The sequence below is a fragment of the Cariama cristata genome, unplaced genomic scaffold, assembly GCF_000690535.1.
Source record: "Cariama cristata isolate BGI_N322 unplaced genomic scaffold, ASM69053v1 scaffold18664, whole genome shotgun sequence".
Classification (NCBI taxonomy): domain Eukaryota; kingdom Metazoa; phylum Chordata; class Aves; order Cariamiformes; family Cariamidae; genus Cariama; species Cariama cristata.
Window position 1 is genome coordinate 35,070 of NW_009614893.1, and position 20,541 is coordinate 55,610.

The 20,541-nt window shown below is 40.3% G+C and overlaps 1 protein-coding gene across 1 annotated transcript in view; it reads left to right on the plus strand.

Moving 5' to 3' along the window:
* Positions 1 to 20,267, plus strand: part of LOC104156165 (leucine-rich repeat-containing protein 1-like) — a gene marked incomplete at its 3' end in the record, with an annotated part of 54,855 nt that extends 34,588 nt beyond the window's left edge. The window contains exons 7-12 of the mRNA XM_009699603.1: positions 11,758 to 11,814; positions 13,424 to 13,487; positions 14,229 to 14,303; positions 16,092 to 16,236; positions 19,067 to 19,185; positions 20,184 to 20,267. Of these exons, the coding sequence (XP_009697905.1) occupies positions 11,758 to 11,814; positions 13,424 to 13,487; positions 14,229 to 14,303; positions 16,092 to 16,236; positions 19,067 to 19,185; positions 20,184 to 20,267 (544 nt within the window). The remainder of the gene's footprint in view (positions 1 to 11,757; positions 11,815 to 13,423; positions 13,488 to 14,228; positions 14,304 to 16,091; positions 16,237 to 19,066; positions 19,186 to 20,183) is intronic.
* Positions 20,268 to 20,541: the final 274 nt, after the last annotated feature.

Sequence of the window (20,541 nt, forward strand, 5' to 3'; positions counted from 1 at the left end):
TATGAGATATGTGAAATAGTAAGCAAACAAATGTATACTGGTGATTATTCTACTGCAGTTGGGCTTGTTTTGGGGAAAACTTGAAATCTCTGCGCTTGATGCCGGTCTTCTGGCCACTAGAGTATGTGGAAACAGGGAAATGTGTCCTAAATTCTTATGGTCTTATGCCCAATACAACCAGTGAAATCTCTAATTCATCTTCAGGTAGTACAGTGATCAGTATGTACTTAGTGTTTCGGTCTTTTTTTCTCTCTCTTTTTTTTTTTTAAGCTACCTACTTACAATCTTGTGGAACTGCAAATTTGCCCTACTGTCTTAAATGGGGAAAGCAACAAAAGTAATGGCAAGTATTTTCCAAACAGCAATACTTTGAAGATTAGTTAGGAAGTTCTTCCTAATGGCAGATAATAGTCTTGAATTGCCTTGTGGTGAACCATTAGTGGAAGTGTGTCTTCCTCATGAATTCAGATATTCAGTCCATTTTTCATATGGTCTAGGTGTAAGATGAATGCCAATGCTCAGCTTTACTGTCCCAGGCCAGTGTCTGAACTTGTTCAAGCCATTGATACGTAGAGTTGCTGTTAATATTTTTACTGTGCCATTAAGAATTTTTCTGCATACACCTTTTATATTTTTCTTTTCCTTTGTGTTGCCAAAAGGAGTATTTTTGAGGGTCCTAACTGGATATTTGAAGAACATAAGCAAGACCTCCCTTCAACTTTTTGTCTTTCTTCCAGCTTGTGCATAGCCATGCTCAATGTACATCAACTTTTCTTCTTCTGTGTGACCAAATCAGTCTGCTTATCCAGTGCCTGTATAGGTGCTGAAAGTTTGCCTTTGTTAGATGAAGCATTCCTCTTTTCAGCTCATGTGTTGTTTTGGGGCATATTGGAAAGATGTGTGACACACTGCCTTAGGAGTTGATAACAAACTAGATGCCTTAATATTACCAGGGCTATTTTTTTGTTTCACCGTGATTTGTGTTCTCTTAACTCATAGTGTCATTGCTATTGGGAGTAAAACAGGGAATGCTAATTCATGTGAGAGATTTTAGCTAATAATTAGGTGGGTGCAGCTTGGAGCAGGAGTTGTCCTGTTGGCTAGTTGAACCATTTGGAGAAACAGGTTGTACAATTTCAGCTGTGAGTGGGAGCGTCTTTTACAGCCTTACTCACTCTAAAGAGAGAAAGTCTAATTTCCTCGCCTCTTCTGCAGGACCGTGTGTGTCTGTAGAGCTGCCCAACGAGCAAGCGTAACCTGTTCCTCCTAGCGTGGGTAGCATTTAGGACTTTCCACTTGCTTCCAGGATTTTTCTTCAATACTTCCTTATTCGTGTAACACTCAAAACAGGGGGCGTGACTTTTTCCTGAAATTCAAAAATCAGAGTCTTTGAATGAAAGGGTATTTGGGTAAATCAAGGTGTTTGTAAGGCTTCCTAGGGCATACCTCACAGTAGCATGAATGATCTGATGTCTGCCTGTCCGTGTGTGTTCATTCCGTAGTGTTGGCTCCAGGGTTAGTTCCCCCCCCCAAGCCCTGTGCTGCCCCAGCCCACTGGGATGTGGGCTTTTTACCAGCAAAGATTTGTGAACTTAAAGATCCATATAGCGCTCTCATGGCTTAATATCTAGAAAGAAAAGAGAGATTGTGTCAGCTTTATATGTTTATTTGTGGTTCTTAGGCTTGAACAAAGGCCAGGTACCTTCTTTGGAAAGCCTTTTATGTGCGGCTGTGATGTTTACTCTAGCAGTGGACTCTCAGATGGGTGCTTCACAAGGAATTGGCCCTAGCCAAAAAACCAGTCCTTTCGGCATGAAATGCTTATTATTTGAAAGACAGTTAAACTCTGTGGGGACAACAAAATCAACAAGTTTCTTTAACAGCTGAACCAAAGTGCACAGCTTCGCTACTGTGCTTTAAATTATAATTTAAGGCCTGCTGCCCATCAGCACACCAAACGTCTAACTCATATCCAGTTTTTAGCTTCCACTATTTTTTTCAGCAGTTTTGTCTATGCCTGGAAAAGATAAAGATTACTTTGCGCTTTTTTTTTTTTTTTTTGGATGCTACTGTTTAAATTATGAGATTAGTACTGACTGGCAGGTAGAGTGTTTTGTAAGTTCCCTGCCTGAACTCTTAACATGGCAAGTAAAAGAAGATTTTCCTCTGCCATACGCAATCTTTACTTTTCTTTTTTTCCCCACTCTAAAATGTACAGATGGTCTCCTACTTGGACATGATCTCCAAATCCTAAGGATTCAACAAAAAATCATAATAATATCATGATTTGTAGAATTCCCATCATTCACAGCCTCCCTCCCTACCCTTTTTTTCCAAGAACTGCACAGCCTGTGGTGCAAGAAAGCAGAATAGCTTTATTTTAGCTTTAGAAACTTTTGATTTGTGGAGGGTGAATTTCTTTAGATGGGGAGGATACTCTTCTGATACCGATGACTGATGAGTCTGGTTTACCCCCAAGCTGCAAGCAGGCTGAATGGATCTGTGGACCTTACTACTGAAAGGGAATTACCAGGTAAGCGGAGAAATTTTCCTCTTAATGTTGGCAGCTAGCAGGTAGAATGCTGAAATAGGCATTTCATTATGACAGTGAACATAATGAAAAGAATAGAGCAAATGTTACTGCACTTAGGAGCATTGTTTTATAGAAGGATTTATTATAGGCATGCTTTTCAAGAGGCGTGGTACCACAAATATCCAGAGATTTCATGTTAAAGAAACAAAGTCGCTGAGCGTGGTGGTTTTTTTATATATGTGTGTTTAATTCTAGGGGTTTTGAAGTTTCCAGCAACTTCTGAACTCAGAATCTGTAATGTTGATCTGAATAGGGGTAGCTGGAGAATAAAAGGTCTTCAAAGGCAAGAACAATGCACTCGATGCAGGTGATCCAGAAGCAGATCGGAATGGCATGCTTATTCTGATAATGGATTCCTGGGCCAGTCCTTGACTGTGTTTTTCTTAGAGTATGCTAGGATGCCTCAAGTGTAGATTACACATCTGGTAGCATCACACAGAATGGAAAGTGTTCTTAACATTGTGTGGAACAAGACAATGTAAATCTGTTTTAAGGTTTAGCATAATAATGTCTGATTAAAATATGGTCTTACATGATACAACAAAAGTGATGGGGAGGCTTATCTTGCAAATACGTAGAAGGAAGACTGTAGGTGGTCTGGCTCGGCTGATATAAATAGTATTAAAAGCTCTCACTCTGGCTTATCTGAATTTAGCATGACAAGTAATATTTACAGAGTTTGAGTAGGTAGAGCGTTCAGTGTTAATCACAGCTGTTTGCTAAATGGCAAAACTGAATGTTAAGGAACTTGAAAGTTTATTTCAGGAATGCTGTTTAACAATGTAATAGTGAATGCAATGCCATCTGGCCTTTAAGTAAGAGATCTTGGATCTTGTATGTTACACAAGGAAGAAATATTTAACATATATTTAGCAATATTTTTTTGAAATAAAGTAATTCCATTTTTTATCTAAGTTGTTGAAGATTGATGTTGCGTGAGTGGAATGGAAGGTATTTTGAAAATGAAATATTGTTGTAATAATGAAGTGGCTTAGCCTCCCCAACCTGTTTCAGTAATCTTGATAAGCAAATTGGAGAATGTTCATTTAAGACATTCAAAAGTGAACAGGCTGAACCGTAATTGCGAATCTCTGTCTTCTTCTTAATGATCCTTTTTGAAGGTCATAGGGAGTTCAGTGTTCCTGTCCCTTTTTTGGACCGTGCTTGTTCCTGTGTGTGAGGGAGAGAGAGTAGAACTGATCTCAGCAACTTGAAAACCAAGCTTATGTAGAAAACTAGTCTCATTTAGCAGCTTAGACTACCTCTGTTACCTCTTTAGGGAATTCCTTGGCCATAAACTGTAGAACTTTCCTCTGTTTTTAGAATTTGGATGTGTCTTGTACTACTGACTGGCTGTTTAGTCTTTCCTCCAGTTAGTGACTAATAAGATACTAATGTTTTTTATCCTTCTGTTTTCACTTGTGGAAAATCTGTAGCTTTTTACAAGCCAGTTAATGGTATTGACAATTCAGTTTGAGTAACTTGACTATGCAAATGCTCTTCCTCTGGCTTTCGATGTCTTTACCGTTTAAGTCTAGGATGACAAAATTATCAACTTTACTTTCTTTTGTGCCTGTTTAAAATCAGTCTTCCAAGGAAGGAGTATTTTCCCCCCATAATTTGTGTGCACTTCTCTCAGCTCTGTAGAAAATGGCAAGTGTTAGGAACATAATCCTTACTTTCAGATTTTCTTACTAGAATTGTGCTTACTAGAATACTGTCCTGTTTGTCAAACTTCAGAAGTGGACTGTTGAGGAACGCCTCATGTGCCTTTCCCTTGCACACTATACACCTGAACCTGAGAGGAAAGAATAACGTTTAACTTGGATGTAAATTGCTTGAAGTTGCTTTGCCTCCAAAAAGGAGGAGGGGGAATGCTCTCGAAGATGACTTCTGGAAGAATGGCCTTTAGCAATACTGGTGAGACATAACAATTTCGTCGAAACTAAGTCTAATTACCTTGCTTTGCAGTTGTTTTTACAGCATCCCTTATATTCTGAGGTAGAACCGTAGGACTTCGTGTGTGTCAAGATAGTTTGCTTTGAAATGGCTAAGTGCCCTCATTTAGGAAATTAATACTTCCTGTAATTTCTGACTCACGTAAGGATTTCTGGGATTCAGTAGCTAAGAATTTGCAAAAATTGCACTCTCCTATTGAATCCTAAATTCTATCGGATTAATCTTACAAAAATTCATTAGTGCTGCTCTTTATCATTCACACTGTAAAACAGGTTTGCGTAACTGAAGGGTAACCAAGCAAAGGGGCAGGAGACTGGTTAAAGCTGACATTTGGGGGGGTGGGGTGAGGGGGAAGCAAGCTTTAAGCTTAAACTAGTCTTTTTGAAGAACTAATCTTCTTGAAAAAAGCAAACTAGCTGCAATTCTGTACTATTTGTAAGTTACTGTGAAGTGGATATGAATTTTAAGGTTCTTTCATTGTAACTTTGTCTAATTATATGCCAGCATTAAGCAGTAGTTGGAAGCAAAATAAGCACATAGTGTTGAACGTTTTAGAAAGGAGGGCAAAATGCATACTGGGAGCATATAGACCACGGACTACATGGTTATATGTTAACAGAACCGTAGGAAATTCAGGAAGCATAATCTTCCCTATAAGGCTAATACTGCTTTTGTTGTGTTGGAAATATCATCACACCAAAATCCCGCATGGAGCTGGTTCTTCAGGCCCTGGGGAAGGGTGAGGTGCTAGCAGGTATAGTAACTGTGTATGGGTGAAGCAAGGCGGACTCAGGCAAGAACTGAAGTGGTTGTTAACTCTGGAAAGGGGTGCGTGCTGCAGAAGGTCTTGAAACTGCCCAAGTTTAAGCACCTAATTTCATAGAATCATAGAGTGCTTTGGGTTGGAAGGGACCTTCAAAGATCATCTAATTCAGCCTTCCTGTTGTCGGCAGAGACATCTTTCGTTAGATCTGGTTGCTCAAAGCCCCATTCAACCTGGCCTTGGAACACTTCCAGGGATGGGGCAGCCACAGCTTCTCTGGGCAACATCTGCCACTGCCTCACCACCCTCACCGGGAAGAATTTCTTCCTGATATCTCATCTGAATCTTCCCTCTTCCAGTTTAAAGCCATTACCCCTTGTCCTATCACTCCATGCCCTTGTAAAAAGTCCCTCCCCAGCTTTCTTATCGGCCCCTTTGGGTACTGGAAGGCTGCTCTAAGGTCTGCCCGGAGCCTTCTCTTCTCCAGGCTGAACAACCCCAACTCTCTCAGCCTGTCCTCACAGCAGAGGTGCTCCAGCCCTCGGATCATCTTCGTGGCCTCCTCTGGACTCGCTCCAACAGGTCCATGTCCTTCTTGTGCTGAGGACCCCAGAGCTGAAGGCAGGACTGCAGGGGAGGGTCTCACCAGAGCGGAGCAGAGGGGCAGAATCCCGTCCCTCGACCTGCTGGTCACACTGCTTGGGATGCAGCCCGGGGTATGGTTGGTGTAGGAGCTGGACTTTGGAGACTGGTCTTTTCAGGCTCCTTCTGCAGTCAATGATACAGTCAAGGAAGAGAGGGTGAAAGAGGCTTCTTTTGGGAGTGGCTTGGAACAGGAGCCTATCCCAAAGGTGCATGCTGTACATTCAAATGTTTATGGGCTGAGTAAGTGGCATTTTGAGAGCTGGCTAGTGACTGATCAACCCTGTCATGTCCTTAAGGGAAAAAAAGCTGCTAAATGTCAGGTTCTCAATGCATTGTCTGTCTGCAGCTAGAAGCCTTGTGGGAGGAGAGTAGCTTAATAGGATCCTGTCAGATGAGTGACTGGTCACCTAACTAGTGTGTCCTGAGGCAGGGTCATACATGCTATTGGTAGTTTTATTTGGGCAGTGGGGATGGGCTGTAATATATTTAAATATGGCTAGTTTCATGCATTTTATATGCTATTGTCGGAGTACCAGAGTTACCTTCTCATCTCTTGGAAGACCCTTGATAGGCTGAAAAACCAACACGTTCCTTTTCTGCACAAAGAAGAAAATGAATTGCCTAGTTTAAACTCCTTTCCTTCCCAGTCTAGTGCCATGATGAATTTTCAAAGTGAACATGCCGCGTAGAGATAAAGGGACAGGCGTTACCAAAGTAACAGTAATCTTCAGATGCTGGCCCAGTGAGCTGAAGTCCTTTGGAACTGGTGGAAATATGTGTGCTGCATCCTTGGACTGTGTTCTGTCGCCATCGCTACTGCTGCGTAGAGAATGTAATACCAGACCAAATTCAGAATCTGTACTGTGTTTTCACCTTAGCCATCCTTATTGTGTAGGACCTTCCCTTGTTCTGTATAAAGATGGGGACCATGCCTGTTGTCCTGTCTTTCCCTTCTCTTTGCAGTCTTACAAATGTGAGGCAAAACTACGTTTGGGATTTTACATTCCCCTAACCATTAGCTGAAACTTGCTGGAAAGGGTGCAGATGGGACCATGCATTTTTGCAGGTGCTTTATATCTTCATCTCTTTCAACCTAGCCTCCTTATTTCCCAAAACCTGACTTCTTGTCTTGCATGCTCAGCTGTGTGGTGCTTTTGACATAAGGTCAAAATATGTGACTTTTATTACTCAAATAAGAGAAGACTATTGTCCAGTTTTTATTGACTAAGCACCTTTAGCTTTTGTGTTAGTCCTTTTATAATCTATCTTCATTTTCTCCTAGCTTTTTCCACATTTCTCTTTCTACCTTTGCATTTTTAACTTCATTTTCACAAGAAAATAGCGTATGCCTTACTGTGCTTCCCAGTGCTTTCTTCAGAAGCCTTTGCTGGTGTACCCCAAGGGCTTGGGTGCTCCCAGTCCCGATGGAGGGACTGGGATAAAAATGGGATATATAGTGTTGTCTGTTGTCACTCTTAAGGCTGACTTTCTGTCCACTTGAATAGGAGAATGATGCAGCTGTCCCTGATAGAGTTAAAGCAGTAGAATAACTCATCTCAGCTTTGTATTTTATAACATTACAAGACAGAGTGTATTTGACGTATGTGGTACGCTGAAAATGGAATTTCATCCAAGGTAACTAGGGAACGTACCTCATTGTCTCTCTCTTTCTTTTTTAACTGCAGTTGATGTTGTTTTACCTATTGCGGTGAATTGCTGTTGTCCGGAGAGTCATTTGCTTGTAAAATGGCTGTTTTGTAGGGCGTGTTGCTACTGATAATCTCTCTGTAATTAATCCAAAGAAAAACTGACTTGCTTTGGAAGAAGACGATGATGATGCTTTGGTTCCGATCTTGGTGGCTGGTTCTAACCTTGTGTTTGTTTTGGAGGACACCACTGCAGTTGACACGAAGGAGTATTTGATGTGTTCCTTAGCTGTAGACGGTGTTGGATTGTGAGTTTCTGTCTCAAATCCCTACAGGAATGCTCAGGAAAGGCACTTTCAGCATTTATGGACTACTTTGTTGCTATTAGTTTTGTTCTCAATTATTGATTCACATTCTTCTTTTCATTCTTCTAGCTCACATGATGAATACCATTATCCAGTTACTGATTCAGTGCTGTACCTAAAGTGTATCTGGTTTGTACTGAAAATGACATTTTTAGCCATATTGTACCTTTAAATTCAACTTGGTTCCACCCTTACAGCAGAAATCATCTGGAATGCTGAGATGGAAAACTTTGTAATTATTTCAGTTACTGCATCTTCCACCTGGTTTGACTGTTGCCTTGCGCTCAGGAATTTCACACACACGCTCACTGTTGGAGGTGTGTGTGGTATCTTTGGCGGTGAGAGTTCTTACAATATGAATGCTTTTTACAAGCTTGTGTGAAATAACTTCTTAACATAGTAGTCTTGGAAAAGTACTTAGAGGTTTTTTGCATTTTTTTTTCTTGTTTTTTTTCTTTGTCCTTTAGAATGTAGATGACATTTTGCTTGTACGTTTTCTGTTGGGGTTTTTTGCGGGGAGCAGGGACTTTTTTGTATGTGTTGGAGAGCAGCCTGCAGTGCTGTGCGGTGCATTTGTACTTCTAAATGCACTTGGTGAACAGCCGCTGATGGAACTGTTCTCTCCTGTCTGAATAGACTAGATTGCTGTTGCCTTTGCGTTTTATGGATTGATAACCCGCCCATGGCAGGGTTTCTCTCCTAGGTGAAGATTAGAAAAAAAAAGGGAAAGACTCTGAAATCATTAAAGTGTGGCTTCTTATAGTTCCTTTCAGAGACTTCAGAAAGACTCTTGCCTAACAGTGCACCCATATAATTAAGGGCAGAGAGGAAAGAAGAAATTATTTCATTTAGTACATTGTGAAAAAGCTCTATTTGTAGTTGAGAAGAGGAAGAATTACACTTTCTGGAGAGAATGTGTTATTAAATCAGAAAACATATTTGAAAAATAGCAAGAACTGTAGGATTTTTCTTGTAAACGACTAAAAATACCATTTGTTAACATACCTTAAAACCAGAAAAATGTTAGTGAACATAGAATGTGTTAAGAACCTGTTGGTAAATTTAAGGAAGAGCTATACTTCTGCTCTGTAATGTGTTGGAGATTGGTACTTTGGTACATCAGCACACCTTTTATGTGATACTATTTTATATGATAACTGTCACATTTTCCCATTTTAAATCGCAGCACATAAATTTGCTGGGAGCTGCTTCTGTAATTAGTTGAAATTTAAGAGTAATAAGTCAAAAATTTCCTCTCATTTTCTGGCCTCTCTTTTAGATGAACCCAACTTAAACATAATACTTCAGTCTAACGGGGCGGCTTTGCTGGTATGAGCTTCATAGCCGTAGTCTCTATTTTACATGACTTGGTGGGAAGCTTCCTTTTGCCTATTGGGGTCCACGTACTTTGGGTTTGGACTCCAGACCTTGGAAGAAGTAAAGAAGCAGAAAGGATAGATTAAAGGGGTGGTGGGCAGTGTCCTTGTTTTGTTCCAGGGTAGAGTTACATTTGTGAACATGCTATGGGTGAGAATAGCTGTAAACAAAGCATTTCTCCTCCAGAAAGCTGTGTCATTAGAGATGAAAACATTAATCCCATACATAGCTGACTCCTGTAAGAACGGAACCTAGGCTGGGACTGCGATGGGCCACAGTCAGTCTCCGAAACACATGGTACGTGGCTGGGTGCAAAGAGGGCTGTTGCTGGGTGTCCGAGGGCACAGCTACAGCCCTGGCACTGCTGGCTTGGGCAGTGCAGATGCCTTCCCTCCGCCTCCTTGGCAGTTGTACTGGCCCAGGTGTTTAAGGGGATTTATTCTCTCTTGGATTAGGGATCTGTTACTCTCTTTGCCAGGTTATTTTTAAGCAGGATCAGTTTCCTGAGCTGGTTCACTGGCCTGCCCCAGTTTAATGATACGGTGAGGCTGATTAAGATGATGGTTTCTAAGTTCTTGCTGTTGAACATGGTTTTGCTGACAAAGATTTCTGCTTAACCTGATACAAGAAGAGAAATTAAGAGATTGCACCATTTTACACCTTGACACTTCAATGTGATGAGGAGGGAGACAAGTGGATGCGGGGTGATCTGTAAACACAGGATTAGAAGGCAGTTTGGTGGTGTGCGCATCCTTTTTGTATTCTCTTGATAAAAGTGAATCACAGGCCTCACCTAATAAGAGCTTGAAGAGAAAGTGTGAAATTCAAAGGAAGGTTGGAATAGGTTTCTAGAAAACCTGTAAACAAAAATGTAATGGCAGTCTGTGGGTGGCAAAGTGAGTAAGAACAGACCCACGTTCCTCGGAGAGAAACAGTTCTCCGTCAGCACTTCCCTCTCCCCTTCCCCTGGTTTGGTTTCTGTGAGGTTGTTGGGTACCGTGTCCCATCTTGACTTGTGTTTTACAGTATGAAAATTTTTATGTCAGAGTTTTCTCTTGTGTTACTGGAATGATGGCTTCCTTATTACCCTGTTTCTGTCGAATGATTTGGAGTGGCAGTAGCTGAGTTATTCTCGCTTATCTTTTAGTTGAATTTGTAATAGGCTTCTACTAAAATATCTTCACCTGTATGGTGTGTTTTAACTGTATTTCTTCTGGAGGAATACAGAACCCGTTGGGTAAAAAGTGCTTATTTTAAAAGCTGGGGAGGACTGCTGAGACCATAGTCAAAGCTCCTGTGAGATTTCATTCACTGTTTTGTGAATGCATGACGAAATAGGTGCTTGAAATAAGGATGTGTTTTTCAGACACCATCCAAAGTCAATCCATAAAAAAATCTTCTTTCCCATTTAATAACTCATTACATCAGTTGTGTTGCTTTCCCTGCTTAGATAGCTGTATTGGAGTCACAATATGAACGTTTTTCTTTAGTTTTGTTCAGGTTATCAGCTGCTTTTTTACTGGGACTAACTAATGATCCTGTAATTCAGTATGTTGGTATTGTTTGAAGTGAAAACAAATATTTCAATTTTATGTGGTCTGACTACACGGGCTTGGTTGGTTGTTGTTTTTTTTTGCTAAGGTGTACAAACAAAACCATTTTGGGTTTAGATTTAACGTGTTTCAAATTTAGTGGAATTCCTTTTTTAATCTAGATTTTATTTAAAGCCTAGCGCACTGTCCCCCTTCCCTGCACACCAGGACAGAACATACTCTCTTGTTTGCAGTCGCCATATCTGATTATTTTTTTTATATCTTATTTTTTCTCTGTGTCGCTGGAGGATTAGAGCAGATTATAGTGTTGGGATAATGTCTGACTCCTTGTGTTCCATTTAGTCATAAATAAACCCCTGAAAAATCTGAATGTTGCTATGGTGATGTTAGTAAAAGCCTGGGATATGGAGTATGTGAGCCGCTTAGAAGCACAATGTCCCTTACAGTAATGAGCATGCCGTGGTTAGAACAGCGATGGGTTTACCTGATGCTCTGTAAATGCGGTAGCCCATGCCAGATTCTGGAAGCGAGTAAGTAAATACAATTGGTATGAATATGCTCTGTTCAGTAACTTGCAACTGCTGACCTTTTAACAAATGGAAATTTGTGTTTTGTCTGCTTACTTTCTAGCTTTAATGTGTTGAAATATCACAGAGAAACAAGCAAAAGCTTCCAGTCTTTGTATGCTGCCTTTCACATGATGGTCTGGTTGAATTAAAATAACACAAAAATTGGTTCACAGCAGTTTTGTTTTAAACTGTGTAAACACACTTCTTCTGAAAGTATGGAATATAAAAAGTAAGATTGCATTAAAATGTGGTGGGTTTTTGTTTATTTCTTTATTATTTTTTTTTAGTCTTTATAACCTGGCTTCACTGGAACTTAGAGAAAATTTGCTGACATATTTACCTGAGTAAGTGACGTGACATTTCATATATTTGATTATATTGACATAAAATGTTCTTATTTGTAAAATCTGCTAACATATGAAACTGAATGACAGCTAGAAAAAATATTCAGTGCTGACTGACAACGTGTATGAGATACAGTTTTGTTTTGGCTACACCTAGTTACGTCCCTTACTTCTAGTTGTACTTGGTCAGTAGCAGGAACCTGCAGTCTGTGTCGATTGGTTTTACTCTATACAAATATTCTGTATAAAATGCAGCAGCACCAAACGTTTCTTCCTGCACGCTTTGAACTAGTGCATCAGCAGCGGGAGCAGCGGTTTGGGTTGTTCTCATGCTGAAAATTTCGTAACTGTGAAAGCAGGGTAATAGGATCTCAGAGGTTTCCACTCTAGACCTTCATAGCATTTAAATAAGCGTTCATGTTCAGGGCTAAGTAACCAAAAACTTCCAAAACCTGGAGTTGAAAGCCCTGGTGACCAACTAGGCCGACTGATGTCTGAAGTCTGACTCCACCTACCATGATTTTGGGGAAAAAAAGAAATCTAGATTAATACTATCTGTATTGTGGGAAAGGAATTGGTGGTCTTTTGTAAGATTAATGGGGTGTCTTATATTTTGGAGATGCTTTTTGGCTGCTTGGAAGAAGCCTCTTCTTTCTCTCGTGAAGGAGTTTCCTTCCTTCACTACTTGACTGCTTCTTGCAAGAGTTTTGGTGACTCCTGTTCTGCTTGTTTAGATAATCTAATAGATACTGTAATAGATTTAACCTATTTTAATCACGATCTCTTCCCCAGTCGCTTTGGGGTCCTTTTTTCCTGTCAATCTAACCAGTACCTCTGTTGTGGCTGTTTATAGCCGTGAGCCACAAGGCACTTTAAATGTCAGTGGTCAGAAGATATGAATTGCTAGCTAGGTTTTGCCATGCGGTGTCAGAATGAAGCTATCCCAAATGTTGACAATTTTATTGCTCCTGGAAAATTCTGACTGTCAGTAATGTAGCTGACGAGTCTTACTGGCTTTTGTGCTACCGTGGCTTTGGGGAGGGTAAACAAGAGCTCTGCAAAGATTGCTTTTGATATAGAAGGATGACCGCCTGTGTGTACTCATGTCCGGAGAACTTCTTTTACATCCTTTTAGGCCCCCCTCTGTTTGAATCCTCAAATCCAACCTGAAATACTTCACGAATGGATAGATCATATTGAGAACATAAATGATGGATTTATTGAGTCTTGAGTCACACTGTTGCATGTGATCACTATGGGGAATTTTTATCCAGTTGCGTAACTGTAAATTCCCCCTAAAAATAAATCTAACCAACTATACTAAACTGTGGTGTTGTCCAAACCGAGGGACTGATGGTTAAAAAAAGAATAATGATGTGATTGCCTATACTGAAGTTTTAAGTTTCAAGGGCATACAAGTTATACTGACAAACCAAATTATTTTTTCAGTAAGGTATTACTGCAAATAGCCTATGCCTAGTAAAATAACTGTCTGTCTATAATACATTGTAATTTGAAATATGAGTTTCAGAAAAGTGAGCTCATTATACATGGAGTTTCTGTTGGTTTAGTCTGATGTGGTTTTGTTTTGACTTATCTCATCTCACAGATCACTTGCCCAGCTGCAGCGACTAGAAGAACTTGATTTAGGAAACAATGAACTTTATCTCTTGGTAAGAGAACATAGCACTGAAAGTGCATGTTGGTCTTGTTTTACACATTATTTAGATTAAATAGGTCATGGGATGTCCAAAATTGAAGAAAGAAAAATATGTGGAAGGAGAGTCTTTTCATACATACAGATGAATTTTGGCAATGAGTCAGTGCTTTCCATATCTACTTAGTCTTGTTCAGTACAATATTACTTTACCCCCAAAATTGCAGCTGATCTCTAGAGAATGAGAGCATTGCACAGACTTTTTCTATGGAAAGAAAAAGGAGTGGAAGGGCATAAACTTTTGTCTGCCCTTGCGGTTACCATGAACACATGGGCTTCTGTAGGGAGCTGGGCTCAGCTCTTTCCAGAGTGGGAGTAGGAATCTTTGGGAAAGGGCTGAGGCAAACTACTGAGGGTTGCAGTGTCTGACATTGTGGCAGATAGATCTACCAAAAGATATCTGTCATCTCCCTTAAGCTGACTCAATTAAATGTTGGATTTGCAGTAGATTAACAGTGTGCATGCAGTTTGTTAGTACATGTCAGGGAAAGTGTGGTAGCTTGTTAAGCTATAACAATTAATTTATATGATGGAGTTCCCAAATGCTTACAGTCACCCTTGCTGCATTTAACCCTGGTACCTCTAAATAGTGCTTGGAGTAAGGATTGGTTTACTCAGACCGTAATTACGGGGTGGCCATTCGGTTTTTTACTTGAAGCTCTTATGCTACTTAACATTATTACTTTCTGTGTTATAGCCAGAAACAATTGGTGCACTTTTCAATCTTAAAGACCTCTGGTTGGATGGAAACCAGTTAGCTGAAATACCTCAGGTAAAGATGAGCTCTACTGATACTATTTTGAAGATGCTTTAAAAGAAAACTTTTTCATTCATACCTAAAGGGAGGTCATTTAAAATCAAATAGTTTTCTCAGTTCACTTTTCCTGGGTTTGGTTTTGGATGTGTAAGGGTTTTCTCTTAGCAAGTTCCTCTGCAAGGGATTGTATGTGATATCATATGTTGTCAGACATGTTCTTTTAAACATTTTGACAAAGGAATTGTTTCCTAATAGGCACGTTGTTCAATTTATAGGATGACGCATCCTCTGTTTACAGTCCTGACACAATGATCAGGGAGCCACTAGTTGGCTGGGCTAACCCTCACCTTTCGTATCTATCTAAATTGCAATTTTGACATTTTGAGGATGAATCATCGTGTGTGGTTTTTTTTTTTTTTGCAATCATCTTCTTCCATTCAAATACAGTGTTTGGGAGAAGTACAATAATACAACTGTTGCCGTAAATAGAAATTTTGATTTATGCAGGCAAATCCCCCATCTGACATCAGTCATGGGATGAGGGGCCTTAGCATTTAAGGCTTACAGCACTCTTAAATTCCCTTTCATAAGAACTGTGATAACATGTGGGATGGTTTCTCTTCCCTCTTTTTCATTTAGAGCCCCATCGAAACCTGTTTTCTCCTGTTCCTCGTGCAGTTTGCTGTTATTTGCTGTATTGATCTCATTGTCAGCAGTGTAACTTGGAAATTAGTTACAGTTTAGTGGGCTTTGTTGCCTTTTGTTGGCTTGGCCTAATAATTTTTTCAGCAGATGTAGTTAAATACTGATAATCATTCATAAAAGGTCAAGTGTGACTTCAGCAGCTGTTTCTATTGAAGCTGGTCATTATTGTGTATTTTGTCTAATGTCCAAAAGATGAACTTATAGGATAAAGGGAGAGGGGGTGTGTGTTTAATGAAAGATCCTCTTGAGAGGCAAATGTTTCCAAAATAAAAAGACTGTTCTGATGAGTTAGGGTCAATGCTGTCACTGTAGGAAAATTTCATGTATGTCAAAAGTAAAGGACACTTCTGCTCCGGCCATTCTATTCTCTGAAAGATGATTTGGATGACTAAAATGAGAACTAATCTGCAGCGTGTGTAGGGGTGTCTGTATACATGGGGAATGGGAGGGTGCTCTGATGGTTAATAGGGACGAAGGTATTTCTCTGTCAGACTTTTGAGATAATTGGCAGATTACCATTGTAAAAAAAATTAAGTGATCATTAATAATTGTAGATGATGGCAGTATAACTTGGCAATTCAAATATGCTTGCTAGAGCAACACTCCCAGTTCCTATTTCTGCGTTTGTTGCAGTTGGGAGATGTAAAGATACGAAATCCCTAGATGTCATGGCATGTTGCTGTATCAGCCAGGAGAGACTAATCCTAATTTGCCTAGGGTATTGGGAGGGGCAAACTTTAATTACATTGAGGTTGATAATCTGTAGTTCTGAAAAAACAACTTTGCAGTCTTTACTTGAGGAAAACTCAAGTTTTGTCTGGTGCTTGCTTGGGTGTGCTCAGCATACCTTGTCTGACTACTGAAGCCAGTCTTAATAGTTAGAATAACAAACTGTGACTGAATCACTTTGTAGTTTATTGTATGTAAAATGTAATTATTTACTTTTTTTCTGCATTTAAAGGTCATACAAAGAATGACCAGTTTAGAGGTCATATGGAGAATTGTTTTTCTTTCTGGAGTTTCATTGCGATAGTACATTTTTCAAATTGCTTTGTTACGTGTTTGGGCATGACTTAAATTTTTTGTCTTGTATTGCAGGAAGTAGGAAACCTGAAAAACCTGCTTTGTCTGGATGTTTCTGAAAATAAATTGGAATGCCTTCCTGAAGAAATTAGTGGTCTGACTTCTTTAACAGACTTGCTTGTTTCTCAGAATTTACTTCAGGTCTTACCTGATGGCATTGGTAAGTACATGGTGAATGCTATCACACAGAACCATTTAATCCACCAGAAATTGGAAGTCATTTGTTTTCAAGTCTTTTGAAGTCTTTCTGTGCAAGAGATGAGCTTGTCTCAGCTTTTTTTTTTTTTTTTTTTTTTGCTTAGTATGAAGTGCATAGCTCTATTAATTTTGCATTTTAATTGTCTGCATAATGACTACCTTGTAATCCTTTTTTGGTCTCACTTGATACCTGTCTGAACAAAATAAAAGTTAATGTATCCTCTCTGTTCCTGCTGTCTCTACATCACCACCATAACTCTAACATTGTAAAATTCCAGCTTGGAACATGCCTGTAAGTCACTTGATAAGACTAACTGACAGTATCACTACAAAAAATACGTCCTTTTTAGTGGGGATGTGTGACTATCTTCAGCTGAGCAATGTGATTAATCCTACACTGAACCCAGTGGAAGGCTGGTCCAGCTTCAGGCCATGACTTCTCACCATTGAGGATCCAAACAACAACATTTTGGTGTCTGATCCCTGAAAACAGGTTTAATAACTGAGGAGTGTTTTCTGAAGCATTATCATTGCCTTTTTTAAGGTAAATGTTTTCATCCCTGCAGTAGTTATGATGAGTAGTCAGTGGGGCATTGTTTCTCTACTACTCGTCAGCTGTTTGTCTGGAGAGTTTTGTGTTGTGAAAGCATGCTTTCTTCTTGCCAGGATTATTTTTTTTTTCTTTCTCAAAAATAAAGGTGTAGGGGAAAGACTGGTGAATGTGCTTTAACCAGGAATGTGCAAAAGAATGGACAGACCTTCTCCCTCCCTCCATATGCTATACAAGCCTAAGAAAAAAGAAATGTTTTTCTAAAAGTTCAACCTGGGGGACTGGGGTGACTGCTGTGGGTCCTACGGTTGGCTAGTGTGTGGTTGGTAGAGAGTTGTAGCAGTCCTCTCTGATGACCTGAGCTGGCCGGCATAGTTGTACATCAGAAATCGAACTGTACCTTCCGAAAGGCTACAGCCCATGCAGCCTGCCGGAGGGGAGCTGGTCTGTAACACCAGCTTGTGAACAAGAGGAGCTGCTGCTTCTCGAGAATCCTGTTAAATAGAGATCCTTTGCTGGATAAGGCGATTGCAAAGAACTGGGCCATTTCAGGCCAGGCCTAGTTTGCATGTGCATTTTGTAACTTTTTGTGAATGTAATTTTGTTACAAAGGCAAAAATAAAATTGCTGCTTTTGTGAACAGAATAGCTTACTTGTATTTGGAAAATTGAGCAGGGCTACAGGACTTACTCTTTTTGTGTACTATTGGAACTTACTATGCAAAATAGAGAAAGTCTGGTATTGTGCTTGAAGTGAACCTCGCTGGTCTCTGTGGGAGCTACGGGTAGGAGCTCAGCTGATTGCCAAATTGTTGGTTGGGTTGGTGGACCTGTAGAGCCCTTGAAACAGGACTGTCACCAGCACCAGTGGGTCAGGTCAGCTGTGGCCGTGTCTCACCAAGTCTCTAAAGCCCTGGCGATGGTGGCTCCAGCACTCCCAGCAGCCTGTGTCAGTGCTGCGCAGCCTCCCAGTGAGGAACCTTCTCCAAAAGTCCAGCTGGGACACCCCACGCTTCAATTTGTGGCCATTGCTGTCTCACCTGCCACTGCAGAAAAGACTTTGGCTCTGTCATCTCTGTAACTGCCCTTCAAGTAGTTGTGGGCTGTTCCTAGGTACATCCTTGGCTGCCTCTTGGTGGGAGTCAACAAAGCCAGCTCCCTCAACCTCAGCTCACATGTGCCCTGGTCATCTTGATAGCTTTGTGCTGGACCTCCATTGGCACCTCACTTGAACTGGGGAGTCAGGGGGTGAAGATTTCTGGTGAGAGCTCACTGCTAGTTCGTATTCAGCCTGGTGCCCACCATAGCCCCCAGGACCTTTCCAGCAGGGCTCCTGTAGAGCCCATGACTTCCCAGCCTGTGCCAGTGCACAGATTTATTCTGCCTAGGTGCAGAGCTCTGCAATTCTTGCTGAACCTCGAGTTTCTGTTTAGGTGGCTATCTTTCTGTGTATCAGCCGTCTCTTCATGATTTAGCATCAGCAGCAAATTTGATGTGCCAGCCTGTTACAGCTATTTTGGACCATGTAGGGAGGTGTCAGCAGCTGGTGATGTCTCCTGAATTCTCTGTCTCGGGCTCTGCCTGGATCAGCTCTGCTTTGCACCAAAGACCATTCTGGTACAAAGGAGCAGATCAAGGTGAGCTTTCTGCTCTGAAATAGTATTTTGTCCTTCCTGGGGAGAAGACCTTCACAGAAGTTTGATTTCTAGTCTGAAGAATAAACCTAGGTTTCATGTCTGACTAATTGGGTTCTATATTAGGACAAAGAGACCTTGATCCTGTTTGGGTTTGGGCTGTCGCTTCAGTGCAAGCCTTTCTTACTGTGGCTGAGTAGGCATGGGTGTAGGCATGGGTAGGCATCTTCTGAACACTTCTTTATTGATAAACATTGTATAATTGAGGAAAAAATAGATGATTTTCTCCTGTTTATAGACCTTTGGGTAGACACGTCCTTGACATTTACATGAGGTACCATTCAGATTGCAACTTTAATACAATTTAATATGCTTAGATATTGGATATGAATGTTTATATTGAATATTAATTTAGTGATGTTATAAACTTGCAAAAATAGTGCAAGCACCAAGTGAAGCAATGCTTAAATTCTTTTTTTTTTTTTACCTGAAAAAAAAATTCATTGTGTTAGAGGATTTCTAAAAGTTTTGCAGCAGTAAAATTTTCTGTAATTAAATCGGGTATTGGAAGATACTAAACTAAACGTATGTGTTGTTCTTTCTGTCCAGGAAAATTGAGGAGGCTCTCCATTTTGAAGGTTGATCAGAACAAACTTATTCAACTAACAGATTCAATTGGAGACTGCGAAAGCCTTACTGAACTAGTTCTAACAGAAAACCAACTGCAGGTAAGCGTGATGGTGGCTGCTCAAATGGCTGGCCGTAATAAGACCTGCTGCTAAGTGCTGAATCGCTTAGCTCGTAAGGTTACTCACCCTTGCTACTACTAAGTAGCAAGCTTCCTTTAAATGCATCTTATTTCTTAGCTGTTAAATGAATGCTGAAGATCAAGGTGTGTGTAGTAACAATCCACCCTTCCAAAGGCTTAAGCAATTACATATTCACTCTTGAATCTTTCATGACCAGTAAGGGAATCAGAGCATGTGGAATGCAGGTATCACTTGCCTTGTTGTGTTTTTCATGCGGAGTTTGTGCTGTTGCATTATTGCCAGTTTTTGCTGTTTGTTATCTGGATCAGACTTGCTGGAACTGAATAGAAGCCTCGAGCACTGCAGAGGTGCTGTTGTACTGTTCCTTGCTCTGCTGATCTACTCCAGCCAGGTATTAGATAAGATATGTGGTCAACTAAAATAAAATCTCAGACTTCTTTCCGTTAGGTGTTTCCTTCCATTATTTTGAAACTGCCTTCACATGACTCTGACACAGTAGAAAGATTTATAAAAATCTAGGTTTGAGCATTTCCTAAGTTAGGTTGGTGCTTGGTTGAGTTTGGAGCTTACACCTGTTGGAAAGATGCCTCTCCAGAGGTCAGTTCATAGCACCTAAGTTAGAAGCTTGCCTCTCAATTAGCTGTTTAGGAAGACTAAAGTTAGATAATATGGACATTCTGCATACATGCTTCTGTACACAGCTGTTGTGCATCTATCATCTTAGTGCAGAGATAACTCACGAGTGAATTTGTATTGGAAGACGACATTCCTGGACATTTCTTTTGCAAGATAAAACCTTGGGTCTCCTTTGGAAAGCCTGGTAGTAAGGAGGGTTAACTACACTCCACTGAAAATGCATCAGTCTATTAATTCATTTTTAAAGTGAGAGAAGTTTTATTCTGACTCTGTGAATTTACAAATTCTTCTTGCATATTATTTTGTTTTTGTTGGCACAGTCATTGCCGAAGAGCATTGGAAAACTACAGAAGCTGAACAATTTGAATGCGGATAGAAACAAATTAACATCTTTGCCCAAAGAGGTAAGTTTTGTGCAATTAACTGTCACAGATGTGATTATACAAACAGAAAACTCTTGACTTTAAATGCCTACAAGAAGTAGCAGGCAGCTTTGATCCACTGAGTATTCTTCCCAAACCAATCACAACCAGAAACTTGTCCGTTAGATCTGAACAGCATAAATCTGAACAGCAGCTGTGGTGATTTGGTGGCTTGGAAGTGCAAAATGTCTTTGCAGCTGAACAAAAGGCTTGGATCTAATTAGCTTGTAACTGGTAATTCCCGGTGTGGGTGTCA